We start from the raw sequence: 14,099 nt of genomic DNA on the forward strand, positions 1-14,099 counted from the left end.
GAGGTCTCCTGTTTCTAAAGTAGAAAATCATAAACAAATGCAGAAATCTGGTTAATGTTGTTTTACGATTCGATGGACTTACACGAAAATAAAGTAGTATAATTTTGAGCTCAGTTGTATCGGCTTACCTTCGATCGTGCTCCAGGATTTAGTTTACTGAAAAAATAAAAAAATAAATATATATAATGACGGTCGTATGTTGTTGTAATGTTGAACATCACCTATAGGTGGCACTACGTCTCAATACAAGAAACACAAAACACTCATTAGGCTTACCTCCACATTCATGCGTTCATCTACGGACATATCGATAGAGAATACCGTGTGACCCTGGCGGCCGTCCCCAATGAGCATTCTGATGTCAAAACCCCTGCATTCGCTCGTACATCATGCACCCATGACACCGGTCACGTCAATGAAGACAACTGCCAACCACAATGGCGAGCTGACGCAAATCCCAAAATAGCATTTCTCCTGGGGACCCCTGTTTTTCTCTGTGTGTACATGACCTGACCTTCCCAAATTATTTGGACAGCATCCTCCCGTGGGACTGCAGGGTGACGGCACCAATGGCACCTTGACCAAATGTTGTGACCAGAGAGGCAAACCTATTGAAACCTCTATTCTGATGCACAGTGGGCCTGTATTCAGTCCGCTGATGGCCTGGCCATACAGTCCTCAGAAGTTAGATACGCAGCATGACATGGGAGAATGTGCCGAGTACAAAGCACACCGCGGAATTCCCTAATCTGGCGTTTGCCTTGATTCACATTCAAATCCATTCCAACCGCGATGGCAGCACGCTTCTGCTACACCGATTTCCCCCCAACTCTGCGAATATCCCGACTTTGTTTATTGCTACAACCTTCCCAGATGTGGGGAATTTATGCGTTTATTTCCCACCGATAAATCTACCATTAAAAAACAACATTAGTAGCACCCCTCTAAAAGTGCTGTCTAAACCACACCAACTGTTCTCCAGCGGCAGCGGGCTAACGGCCGGGCCCTGGTGGGAAAATAAATCAGCTGCTTCCGCCCCATGGACACAAAGGGAACAGTTACTGCCATCTGAACACGCTGTGGTGAGAGAGGCATCTGTCTGCTTCCTGTTTGCCAACAGCGCTCTGATCTTTTTTAGGTTACTGAGAGACTTGCGGAAAGAGGGGGTGAGCCGGTGAGGGGCTGACGGCACGCAACACACGCATCCTGTTTCCCCTCTGCCTGTCTCGCGCCGCCGGGCCCCACGCCGACGACCCCGCCGGCGGATCACCTGGCGGGAGGCGGCGCCGCGACGCTCCACTCACCAGGACACCCACAGAGCCACGGCGAGCAGTACGGCCGCGGCGGAGGCGGAGGGGACGCAGATGAGGACGAGGTCCGCTGCGTGGAGCGGGAGACACAAGGGAAGCGTTTAGGTTGGACGTTTGGTTCTCAGGCACGACGAGATGTGGTTTCATCTGGTTGTTGCTTACCTAACTGTCGATCCTGGGAGCTGACCTCCACTCGGAGGCGGAGTTCGGCCCGGTGGTGGTAGAAAGAGGCGAGGCAGGTGTACAGTCCCTCGTCTCGACCTTCGACCCCTGTTGGGAAGGCCAGCACGTCTCCTTCCAGTTTGACAAACGAGCCGTCGCTGCTGTAACGCAATCAATGGCCTTAATCATTAGGCGAGATCTCAATTTGTGTCACTTCTAACGCGCATAATTGAAAACTGTTTTGGTTAATATGAGCCCTCCTGCATAGCTAATCATTATAATGTAATAGAACCTTTTCCTATTTGATGAAATATTCATGAGGACAAAAAAAGGACAAAAGTTAATAAAGATATCTGCTGTGCGTGTGTGTGTGTGTGTGTGTGTGTGTGTGTGTGTGTGTGTGTGTGTGTGTGTGTGTGTGTGTGTGTGTGTGTGTGTGTGTGTGTGTGTGCGTGTGTGCGTATATGTGTGTGTCTCTTGAGTGTCTGCAGTGTCCACAGATGCAGAAGTTAGGAGGTGGAAACAGGTCACCTTTGACAGGTAATGCTGTGCGTTGGTACATTCCCCTCCACCTCAAACAATATTCTCTGGCCGGGCAGATTCTTATGCAGGGATAACCTGAGCACGCATCGGCCACCACTGTGGCGTGCCTTCATCCGAGTCGTGTGGTTTAGCACCCTCAAAGAGGAGATATCTATCAGAGGAAAGTGAAAAACACAATCTGATTGAAATGAACCCATAGTGTTAAAGTCTCTCCAAGTGTAACACAGGAATACAAACCCAAACTAAAATAGTTGTTCAGTCCAGACACCGTCCCTGGGGTCAACATTCATCCATCCTTCCTTCAGGAGACACTGATTGATTTATCTGCGTGTTCTGTTACACTCACAGTATTTTGGGATGTGTACCGTCCTCTTGTCTGACCCTCTGCGACGGTACTCCGCCAAACAGGTCAGGGCGTCCCCTTCGTGAGACGACAGCGCAAAGCGGTAAGTGAGCCGGGTTCTCACGGTGCGCCCGTGGGTCCAGGACCGGCGGGACTGCTGGCCCCTGGAGCCCGCAGGTAGGACCCAGCTGAGGTTGGCTTCCACACCCTCGGCCTGGTAGTCACACACGGCCTGCCAGAGGTCAGATTCCCCCGGCCCCATCGACACATTCAGCACAGGGGCCCCTGGAGGAACACACAGGGGGATGGAAAGTTGAGTGTGTGTGTGTGTGAGTGTGTGTGTGTGCATGAGGGTTAATGTGTGCATGGGTGTGCACACATGTGTGTGTGCGTGTATATGTATTGGTACATCTGTTTGTGTGTGTGTGTGTGTGTGTTTGGGCTGTGCACGTGTGTGTGTGTGTGTGTGTGTGTGTGTGTGAGAGTGTGTGTGTGTGTGTGTGTGTGTGTGTGTGTGTGTGTGTGTGTGTGTGTGTGTGTGTGTGTGTGTGTGTGTGTGTGTGTGTGTGTGTGTGTGTGTGTGTGTGTGTGTGTGTACGTGTGCGTCTGTGTCTGTGTGTTTGTGTGCATGCATGCGTGTGAGTGCCTGCATCTGTGTTTGCATAGAGATGTATGTGTGGGTGTAACCAAAGCAGAAATCCCCACCGGATCAACAAAAACATGCCCTCGGTATCCCGGGGAAGGTAGGTGTTGGACCTGGGAGCCACACAGAGCTGGAGACAACATACCCAGGGAGGGGAGGAGCAGGTGCTGTCGCTCCTGGTGACCCCCCGCCTCGCAGCTCAACCTCCGACCCGAGTACAGAGAGGTGGGGAGCCGCAGGGTGCTGAGGGCGGCCACCTCCAGGCCGACACGCTGCCCCTCCTCTGTCCGGACCTCCACCCCCTCCAGGTCATCGATCTCGACGCCGTCCCCGCCGTCGGCCCCGCCGCCGAGGCGCCAGGTGACGGTTGCCGCGGTAGCGACGCTGACCACGCGACACCGGGCCACGGTGTACTCCTCCCCTCCTCGCCACTCCTCTCTGGAGCTCAGGCTGATGTTGGGCGGGGCTACGTGGGGGGGGGGGGGGGGGGGGGGGGGGGGGGGAGAGTGGAGGCTGACAAACCGCGAAACGCTGCGTTCACTTATGGGTTGCTATAGATAGGTCGGATGTCAGCTTTTATCTTTACATCTGGACCCGGGTCCTGCACTTACCTACCTCTGCATATTAGATCTCCACATCAGCGGTTTGTGGGTGTGCTGATGTGTAAGCACAGTTTGTGTTTCATTTTATTGAAGGTGCATTAAATTGTAATTCTTCGTGTGCGTGTATACGGTATATATCGCTGTTTATTACACTCACTTGAACGATTTCTATTTTTCATCTTCCTCTTGACTGCCCTGCAGTGTTTCTGCTTGCACTGTGTTACACAGAAGGACTCCCCCCTCCTGGATTTACATTGCACATCTTATCTGGTCCAGTCAGTTGTATTTAGATAGCCCTTACTCACAGTTACAGTCTCAAAGGGCTTTGCAGGCCGTACTTTATGACTCCCCCCCTTAACCCTAGCCTCCTAAAGAGCAGGAAAAACTCCCTTAAGTATCAAGGAAGAAACCCAGAGAAAGAACGCAGAGTGGGGGGGGCTCCCACACTCTGGGGATGGGGAGGAGTGCAAACAATAATTGTAGAATACTGGGTTATTTAATATATGCATACATTAAGTCTGTTCTCCAGCACGATGAGCCGTGAATACAGTTTTAATTATACTTACTTATACTGTTGAACACCCGAATGGAGAGTTTTGTTAAAATAGGAAATGTTCGCATAGGGAGCTCAGATAGCAAAACTATATGGGACGTAGGTTGGTATGGTGCTCATACCAGACCATGGTACTGCTCATTTAACCTAGGACCAGTAGCCTGGCTATTGACAGACCAAGCTCAATCGTAGATTGCACGTGGTCTGGGGAAGCTGCTGTCATTTTCTTCAGCACAAGTGGTGTGATCAATGGGCCTCATTCAAATGACTCTGAATGCAATTGGCTGCTTGCCGTTGCTTCCCTGTCGTCATTGTGTTAAACCTGCCAATAGCGCGCCAGGGGAAAAGCCAGCTTGGTGATTGGCTCCCGCAAAAACGTTACGAAACTAGATAGAAATGTGTTGCTCTTCTCCAGACCCTTCTGCAGGCCGAGCTCAAATCGAAAGCAGAATGGGCGGAGCCAGCCAGTCTATATGACCAGCTGGGCCATCTTCCTTCTTTAGCTCTGGCTATAACGTCCAGACTCAATCAACAGTTACAACAGGCTTCCTCATGACCCTCCAAGAAGACCATTTCGGAGGGGCTTTCATTTGAGTTTGGATTGCTATCTATAACCTTCTTCTCTCCACATGGCCCCTGAGAATCCAACTCTATCGGTGGCATAAAACATCCAAGGCCTGTATATAGAAAGGTGAGAGTCCCCCTTGGTGACTTGTGTTTTTCCGCACTTCTTTCATGCATATAGCATAAAGGAGAGATATGCTATGCTAACCCATAAATTCCTATTATGTAAAGAACGATATCATACATTTCCTTAAACATACAGTAAATGTTTCCCATAATGCATAGCGCTACCGAGTGTTTCTCGTCAACCCCTCCGGGCCGAGCAGCGCGGCTCAGGGGATCAGCACTTGGTCATCGACCTACCACAGAGCGGGATGGTGACGCTCCGGTATTCCGGCGTCGGGAAGAGCGGATGATGGATCACGCATCCCACGGCGAGCGGCCGAGGGAAGCACGCCGTGCCGAGGGCCAGGACTCCCGTGACGGAGTGGCGTCCGTCAGGCAGGGGGGAGCTGGCGCTGGGGAGGGGACGGCGGCCACGCCCTCGGGGGGGCTCCAGGACAGGGTGGCGGCCGGGTTGGCGCCAACAGCCGAGCACTGGACCTCGCGGCCCGAGGGTCCGGACCACAGATCAAGACTTATCAAGGGAGGGAGCAGCACTGAGAGAGAGGGGGGGGAGAGAGAGAGGGGGGGGGGGGGGGGAGAGAGAGGGGGGGGGGGGGGAGAGAGGGGGGGGGGAGGGGGGGGGGGAAGGGAGAGAGGGGGGGGGGAGGGAAAGAGAGAGAGAGAGAGAGAGAGAGAGAGAGAGAGAGAGAGAGAGAGAGAGAGAGAGAGAGGGAGAGAGAGATAGAGAGAGAGGGAGGGGAAGAGAGAGAGAGAGAGAGAGAGAGAGAGGGGGGGGGAGGAGAGAGCGAGAGAGCGAGAGAGAAGGAGAGGGGAGGGAGAGAGACACACACACAGAGACACAGAGAGAGACAGGGAGAAGACGGAGAGAGACAGAAAGAGAGGGAGAGAGATAGAAAGAGACAGGGGAGACAGACAGAGACAGAGGAGGGAGAGCACCAAGGTTTATTTTCCACATCAATAATTCATCTTAATGCAATGGAGAAAAAAATAAAGCAAGTTCATAAAACATTTTTTTAAAAGACAACCGCAACCGGTGCAATGAATAAAACATAAGGCCCATTGGAAAGAGGGGGTCTTAACGCACCGGGCCGGGGTCTAACTGTGATGTTTATTTGCACGGTGGCCCTGTGCCGGTAGTACGACGCCTCACACACATAGAGCCCCTCGTGGAGGAGACCCACAGGAGCCTGGAACGTGAGGGCCGACCCCACCACCGCGACTCCCCCGGGCAGCCGTGACGCCTCCTCCCTACACGGATCAACATGAGCATTGTTATTATTTATTCACTGTTTAATCGTTCAGCATCCTTTTTTATTAGCGATTCATAGTGACTTCAGATGCTTTATGGAGCAGGTCATGGCTTTGGCATCGTGCTCAGATAGATGCTCGCAGATGGACGGACGTTTGGGTTCAATCCCAGAGCAGCATGTCTGGGAGTCCTCACACTACTCTGCCTTGCCCAGGTCCAACATGTGTGCTCACTGGTGGTGCCATAATGCAGTGTGTCACGCATGAATACAGAGCGGGGTTTTTGCTGCAATGCTGAAGGCTCCTGTTGTGAGCGTTGGGCTGAGGAGACGGCCTGAATGGTTGTCTGTAGTCTATCACTTTGAATAAGCTGGCACCGAAGCCGAAACCACATCCTTTTTCGTGTATGCAGATCATTTAAATCCACTGCCAGACGACTCAGTCATACTAGGCTGCTTGTTCAAATGCGAAATCTTCCTCACTATTTTGTCTATCTCAACCTTACTTTTGACAAAACAAGGCATAGCGTGGAACGTTTCCGACGGCTTCCAGGCCAATAGAAACATCCCGCTGTCCTTCCTCAAGCTCCAGCGAGGCCTGCGGCTCGTTGATGGGCTCTGACAGTAACCGAACACCAGATAGACCTGGAGGAGGAGAACAACAACACAGTCACGCATTGTTGGTGCTTCCATCGCGAACGTTGCACTGAGAATCGCTTCACAACATCGCTTCTTTGAAGACATTAGTGGTCAAATTTTCCTCCCTACTACAATGCATCATGGTTCCTATCAAACCAGATCAATTGGCTCACTCTTGAGGTTCCTTGCACGCGTTTGGATCTTGGTAAAACTGCCTTTTTCATCGATGCCCCTAGCAAATGGAACTCTCTGCAACAAACCCTAAGGTAAGACGAACTCCCATCTGCTACTGTTTTTAAATGTTTGGTGGTTAATCTCAGCTCATCAAAATTGCAACTATTTATTGATATTTATTTGATTTGTTTTGCAAATTTCTATTTGTCATTGGTGTTGTTGTGTGCATGTACATGTCCCTTGCTGTTAACTCGTCGTCATTGTAAATGAGGGAAACCTCAATGCCCTACAAGTGTAAATAAAGTTTTGAAATGAGAAAATGCAATGGAACAACGCTGGTTGGTTGAGTGGCACTCACTGAAGGAAGGCAGCTGGAGCGTCCTGGTCTGCGGCCCTGCCAGCTTGGGCTGGGTGAACACGCAGGAGACGTTGTGGCCTTCGTACGCCCACACCGGCAGGCGGTACACACTCGTCCCTGCGTCCGTGCCGTTCTCCCTTCTGGGTTCTTCTTCCTCGTCGTCGTCGTCGGAGGCGGTGGTCACCAAGGAGACGAGGGTCTCGGGTCGCCCTCCAGATGCCACACAGGAGACCCTCCAGTAGTCCTCCTCCTCCTCCTCTTCCTCTTCCTGCCTCTGTCTCATCTCCGCCTGAACACTCACCCTGGGAGCGGCTGCGAGCGGGGAGGAAGAGGAGGGCCAGAGGCCCGAGGAGATGTTATTCCTGGAGCTAGACTAATGGTTTCGACAGCCAATGAAACCAATGGTTTTCCTATTAGCAGCGGAAGCTCCGAGGTCCGGATGGGATGGATGTTAAACTAAATACGGGGGTGGTGGAGTTGGTGGGGGGGGGGGGGGGTCTTGGAGTGAGCGGCTGCTGTCTGGGTGGAGGTCGCTGGTGTTGATCTTGGCTCCATCACCTGTTCTATCTGATGGCCTGGGCCACAGCTGACAGCAGACGGGTGACCCAGCTGCCAAAGCTAGAGGATCCAACCGCTTTTAGGGCACACGCCGGAGTTAAGTTCACTGCTGTCTGCATATAGCGGTGGGATAAAGCTTTATTTTACACTAAGGAGTTGTAATGTTTATTTTATTTACAACGTATATTATATTATATTAATAATAGTTTTACCTCATTTATATACTTTTTTTGTCTATCAAAGAAGCTATAATCTTATCCTTAAAATAACTAACTACTAATTCGAAGCCACTAATTATACACCCTCTCTCTTTCTCTGCTCAGGGACATCTCCAGGAAGTGATTCATGGTTCTATTTTTAACAGGTGACATGGATCCAACCAGCAGTTAAAAACATCTCATATGAACGTTCGTTACCAAAGGTTTCCACGCTGACGGTGGTGGAGACAGGGCTGGACAGGGTCGGGTGGCGCACCACGCAGGTGACGCTGCCCTCGTCCTGCAGGTGCGTCGGGAAGCGGAGGATGCTGGCGGCGCTGCTCACGCCGATTCTTCCGGGTGAATCACTCCGCTCGATAGAGAAGTAGTCTTTGACCGGGGGCTTGTTGTTGATCAACCAGTCGATCTGAGCTCGAGGTTTGCCGTCCTTAGCCGAGCACCGCACAGACTGATAGTGGGTGCCGTTGTCCATCTCCGCAGTTACTGATAATTGCGTCTGCGGACGGACTGAGAAAGAATAAACATGCGTCAATGCCGGTTGCTAAACAGTTCATTCATGAATGTAATCTGAAAATGGTTCTCCTTGGTTGCTTCTTATCAGGGCCAGCAGTTAGTGGGAGTGGAATTACGCGAGCCGTTAAATGGGACCCTTAATGGATGAATATTAAAAACGCAAAAGTTGTTTAGGACAATAAACAAGTGGAGAGATGGCAAAACAAAGGGGCTATGGACCACAGCGACGCCGGCTGTATCTAAAATAACTCAAATCAGACTTGAATAAATGGTGCGCATGGGGAATGGATTATGTTTGTAAATGAGGAAGTAATAAAGCCTCTTAACCGAGGGGGCTTTGTTTACACAGAATGGATTTCACTTGTTGTACCCCCTCTATTCAAGTAGGCTACTACTTTTAGTAGGCCTACTTTATATACAGTACGCATTCTTGCATGCTAGCCAGAACATATCTCAGGGCCTCAGCCTTGGAGCCATATAGTTTCCACATCTCCATTTAAACGCATTTCCAGTTAAAAGACCAATCTAAAGGATAAATGTAGAACACAGCCGAGCCGTCAGCTGTGCTGAACTCTCTGTGTTTCAGCTGCGTTTCGTCGTCACCACTGGTGTCAGACCTACCGTGGACTTGGAGGTTCACAGTCTTGTTGAACTCCCGGTCCTGCGACTCGAAGACGCAGACGTACTCCCCCTCCACGTCCACGCCGGACACCCTCATCCGCACGGTGAGGTTGGTGGGCGAGGCCGGAAAGGAAAGCGTAGCCGTGCTGCGCCTGAACGCTGTGCCGTTGGTGAACCCCGCCAGCCGGTGAACACGGCCGCCCCTGTGCCGTTTCCAGGCGCTGCCGGTGATGGAGGCGTTGCCGTGGTACAGGCACCGCAGGTACACCTCCTCCCCCAGAACGGCCACGGGGTCGCTCTGGACCTCCACCTCCGACCCCCCGTCTCCATCGTCCTCTGAGGTGGGGGGGAGGGGGGGGCGCGATGCATGGGCAAAGAATACAACACAACACAGGTTTTGTCCGGTGGTAGAGATTTATTTATTTTTCTAAAGATTAGTATTGATCCGGGAAAGGTCGTAAGTTCGGGGCAGTCGGTAAACACAGCTTAAACGGCAAACAAGGACGAATTGAATTTCTGTTGAGGTGGGAGAATCAGACAGGCGTCCCTGTATGCCTGCAGTTGACCACAGAGTTTTAGTGTTTCACTGCTGTGGCGGGGCCTGTGAAAGATGATTATGGGAGACGCGTTGAGAATCCATAGGAATGAGAAAGCGCACACACACCATCACAGCTGGGGACATGTTTGTCACGCAGACTTCCCTGGTTGTCATTCTGCCAAGGTGAGGTGCACCACTGCATAGCCCATCCCTTTATTTATTAATATATACATAACAATGATCTCCATAACACCGAGGACGTATTGTGCAACAATATCTCAGAGCTGTGGCATCCCTCATCTTTGAGGATTACGGTCTCCCCCAAGAAAGGGGGGATGTGGTAGGTTTGTGGGCCCGTGCGCACAATGGCACATGAATAATGTGTCTTTGTCCCCAGAGGACTCCATTATGTTGATGAACTGATGAGAGTCCAAAAGTTGTGCCCTGAACTGCAGCCAGACACCTCTCTGCCGCCACTGAAGTCATGATTACGGGAGGTTTCAAAGGGAAGGGCATTTAATGGAACCTGACAACTTTAAGCTGTCCTGGAAGGGCATGTCAATTTCATTATTTAATTTTGCAGTCTGTGTCATTGCGGCAAGGGGACAAAGTTAACTTTTAACTTAAATGCACTGAGCTGTTTTCCTCACCGAGGGCTTGCTAAAAAAACAACAGGGGAAACATCAAAACAAGGGCCCTTCACATCTCTGGTCGGCCTCAATGCATCTTCCCTCTGTGACAACGTGATGTTAGCCAGAGGAAGAGCAGCCTAATAGTGATGTGCTCCTGCTAACGCTAGCGCCATGCTGCGTATATCGCGCCCACAAAGTTAACGACGTGCGGAGCGAGCCGAGGCCAGGGAGGGAAGGAGGGAGAAGGACAGGGGAGAAAGCACAGCATTGGCAGTATAATTTTATCATGCCCCGAGTGTTTAGGATCCATAAAATTGATTTGCTCTTGAAAAGATCTCCCGATATGAAAGTCAGCCAAGCGTGAAACAAGACAAAGCACAGGCGTGAAAAGTAAGTAATCACTGCGAGCTGACCAGTAAAACGCTCCAAGTTCGTTAGCTTCTCCCAACGAGAGCCCGAGAATTAACTCAACGATGGCTATCTTTAGATTGAAGACGACTGGGTTAGTAACATATGGTATAACAGTATAATGATGACTTTTCATGCAATAAGTTAAATGGAAGTTATCAGCGTTGGATCGTCATACGTTTGAGCAGTACTTGTTCACGACTGTCCCAGAACTCGGACAGTATGAGGACGTGGGCCTCATACTAAAACCAGTTCAAAACAAGGGACATGTGGTGTCATTCTTTAACGAGTGTCTCCTTGAAGTACGAAAACACATGCCTTTCAAAGTAATAATCTCATAAATTCTCAATTTAAAAGCTTGTACAGCGACCAACATGGTTTTAATAGTTTTTTTAACGCACAATGACAGCGACATAATCATCACTGGGTAGTTGTCACAATGTAATGTGCCGGTTGCTACTCTTCATTACGTTATAACTGTCTGATTAAATGCATTCACTACATAGAAAATGTGGCCGCATTGCTTGTTAGTGGTTGTAATTGTGCTAATTAACAATCAGAGTGAATGCCACAGCTTAAACTTGCCCTTGAAGAATAAAAATGTCCACACCAACCGCAGAAATAGCACATACAGATGAAATGTTACTTAACACTTACCCAAAATTTCTGTACAGTGAGACAGATTTAGGAGCAGGCCCAGCAACATCAACAGTATTGAGCAATCCATGTTGGAGACTAATGTGTGTCTAGTGAAACAGAGGCTTGTCACACCACCCTATGTTTCACACGGTATTTAACTTGTGTGTTGGGTGTTTCGGTTTCTGAGTTTATGTGTGCGCATAGGTTTCTGTGTCAGTGTTTGTGTGTGAATGGTATATTGTGGTTTAGGGTATAAGGCATACACCCTGCAGCTGACTTTGACCACGGTGCGCTGATGCATGCACCCAAACCCAAACACACACACACACACACACACACACACACACACACACACACACACACACACACACACACACACACACACACACACACACACACACACACACACACACAAAACACACATACACACAAACACATATTCACAATCAAAAACCCACAGACGCGCACACATACATCATAATGCAATTTTTTTTTGCCCAGATCTCAATCCTACACAAAGATACAAGATACAAGATCGTTTATTGTCATATACACAATAGAAACATAGTTTACACTGGTCAATGAAATTCTTAATTTGCAAGTTCCCTTCACACAAAATATACTTGAAATAAAAGTAGATAAATAAACTAAACTACTAAAAATATCTGTACAAAAAGCAGAATTTAGTTAAACAAAAACAGTTAAATATAAGGTGCTGTTTAGCATGTACAAGGAGACAATAGTTTAGACAAAAGTTACACACAGCAAATCAGTCATAACCATTTCTCCCGTTTGACAGCATCTCAGCATTCAGAATTAGAGATGTGGGTCTGTGCTGATGTGAGAGTCTGTGTGCAGGATGGGCGTGGGGATGACACCTCCCATAGCGGCTGGAGGAAATGGTTTGCGAGTCGCGACCACCGTTTATCATTCACATCATCTGAACCCTGCCCGGCCAATCAGCGTCTCTCACGGCTTAGTTACGGAAAATCAATCACTCTGAGGCGGCGCTAATATTGGTTTTGTTCGACTTTGTGGCAAATGTTTGACTCGGACGTGTTTGGATAAATAAGAGTTTATCACTGCAGCACCTGAAGGGAGGCAGGGGATATGGAGGAGGGAGAGCGTTGGTGCTGGAGGGAGGGTGTTGCATATTGATTTAGTTTGAACTTGAAAACGTTCAGTTTGTCCCGTTTTACTTGATGCTGGGGAGCATCCCCTCTCTGGATCCGGGGCTGAGGCTGAGCAAAGGGAAAAGCACAAATTGAAGAGACTTCACAGATGAAAAGATGCCGTTTAGGGTGGATTTGTGCTTCCTTCAAATAATAAACTCCAGCCTGCAAAAAATAGACTCGGCATGTTCCGTGCTGGATTTATGAATGGGATGACGACATCTTTCCTTTGTTTTATTTGTACCTTTAACAGACACAAGTCCACACAGAGTAAAATTACTAACAACACGCAGACACACGCACACACACAACATCCAGACCGTCTCATCAGAGTAATATGTAGCATATTAACATTTAATACATTTGATTACATACAGTCAGCACACCACCCTCAGTCAATCAGTAGAAACATCCCGGGACATGCGTCACATGACCGTAAGTCAAACAGAATCCATTCTTGTCTTTTTTTTTTTTTGGAGACATTTGTAAAACAAGCATTGTTGTACAAACCACAAGAAGGGGTTTGAATATGGTCTTCAAACGCGATTCCATATTAAGTCCATATTAAGGTCTTATTACATCCTGTAATCCCCTGGATAGGGTGGTTCTATATTGCTGCCGCAGACGATCCTATCTGCGGAAGGCAACGCAAGGTTCAAACAATTACCTTCATTACACGCACACACAATGCTCTGGGGAGACACGTAGTTCACTCCATCTCTCAGAAGAGAACCGTACTTCAAGAGGAACACAGGCGTGCATGTGAAGCCGGCACGTAATCACATTACCTGTGTGGCTGGAGTCTTGGGGAGAGGTGGGGCCAGGCCCAGAGCAACAACAGGGGATCTCTTCTCCTTTTCTGCTCTTTTCTTCTCCTTCCTGTTTCCTTTTCAAAGCGTGTGTGACTTGGCTACGACTCAAAGTTCCTGAGTCGGAACAAAAGCCTCAGAACATTTAGGGACAGCGGGCTGATGGGCTCCCCAGATGGGCGATTGGGATACCTGGTGTTTGGCAGAGCTGCTCCCTTTCTGAGTACAGTCAGGTCGCTGGCTGTACTCAGCCAGAGATCAGACTGTACTCATAAGTAATGCTGTTTCTAACACAATATAGCCCATCACTCACAAAAAAAGTACATTGGTCAGCATACGTCCCTCCCACTCCCGAAAATAATGGATTAAGAAGTGCTATTTTCCCATCCATAGACTCACACACACAGATTCATAAACACACACACAGATACACACACACACACACACACACACACACACACACACACACACACACACAGATTCATAAACAAACACAGGTACACACACACACACACACACACACACACACACACACACACACACACACACACACACACACACACACACACACACACACACACACACACACACACACACACACACACACACACACACGCAGATACATACCTAAACACGCACACAAAATCATAAACACACACACACAGATACATACACAAACACACACACGCACACACACACAAACACTCACACTCTCACACACACAAAC

The 14,099-nt window shown here is 49.3% G+C and overlaps 1 protein-coding gene across 1 annotated transcript; it reads right to left on the minus strand.

The window, feature by feature from the left end:
- Positions 1-2,479: 2,479 nt before the first annotated feature.
- On the minus strand, positions 2,480-11,859 carry si:ch211-149e23.4 (uncharacterized). Its single transcript, XM_060075800.1, has 9 exons — positions 11,410-11,859; positions 9,175-9,510; positions 8,239-8,547; positions 7,265-7,576; positions 6,600-6,738; positions 5,931-6,094; positions 5,084-5,379; positions 3,147-3,467; positions 2,480-2,643 (listed from the first exon to the last, which is right to left on the minus strand). The coding sequence occupies exons 1-7, from the start codon at positions 11,477-11,479 to the stop codon at positions 5,141-5,143; spliced, it is 1,569 nt and encodes a 522-aa protein (XP_059931783.1). The 5' UTR covers positions 11,480-11,859; the 3' UTR covers positions 2,480-2,643; positions 3,147-3,467; positions 5,084-5,140.
- Between the last annotated feature and the right edge of the window lie 2,240 nt (positions 11,860-14,099).

The sequence above is a fragment of the Gadus macrocephalus genome, chromosome 16 (assembly GCF_031168955.1).
Source record: "Gadus macrocephalus chromosome 16, ASM3116895v1".
In the NCBI taxonomy this organism is placed as follows: Eukaryota; Metazoa; Chordata; class Actinopteri; order Gadiformes; family Gadidae; genus Gadus; species Gadus macrocephalus.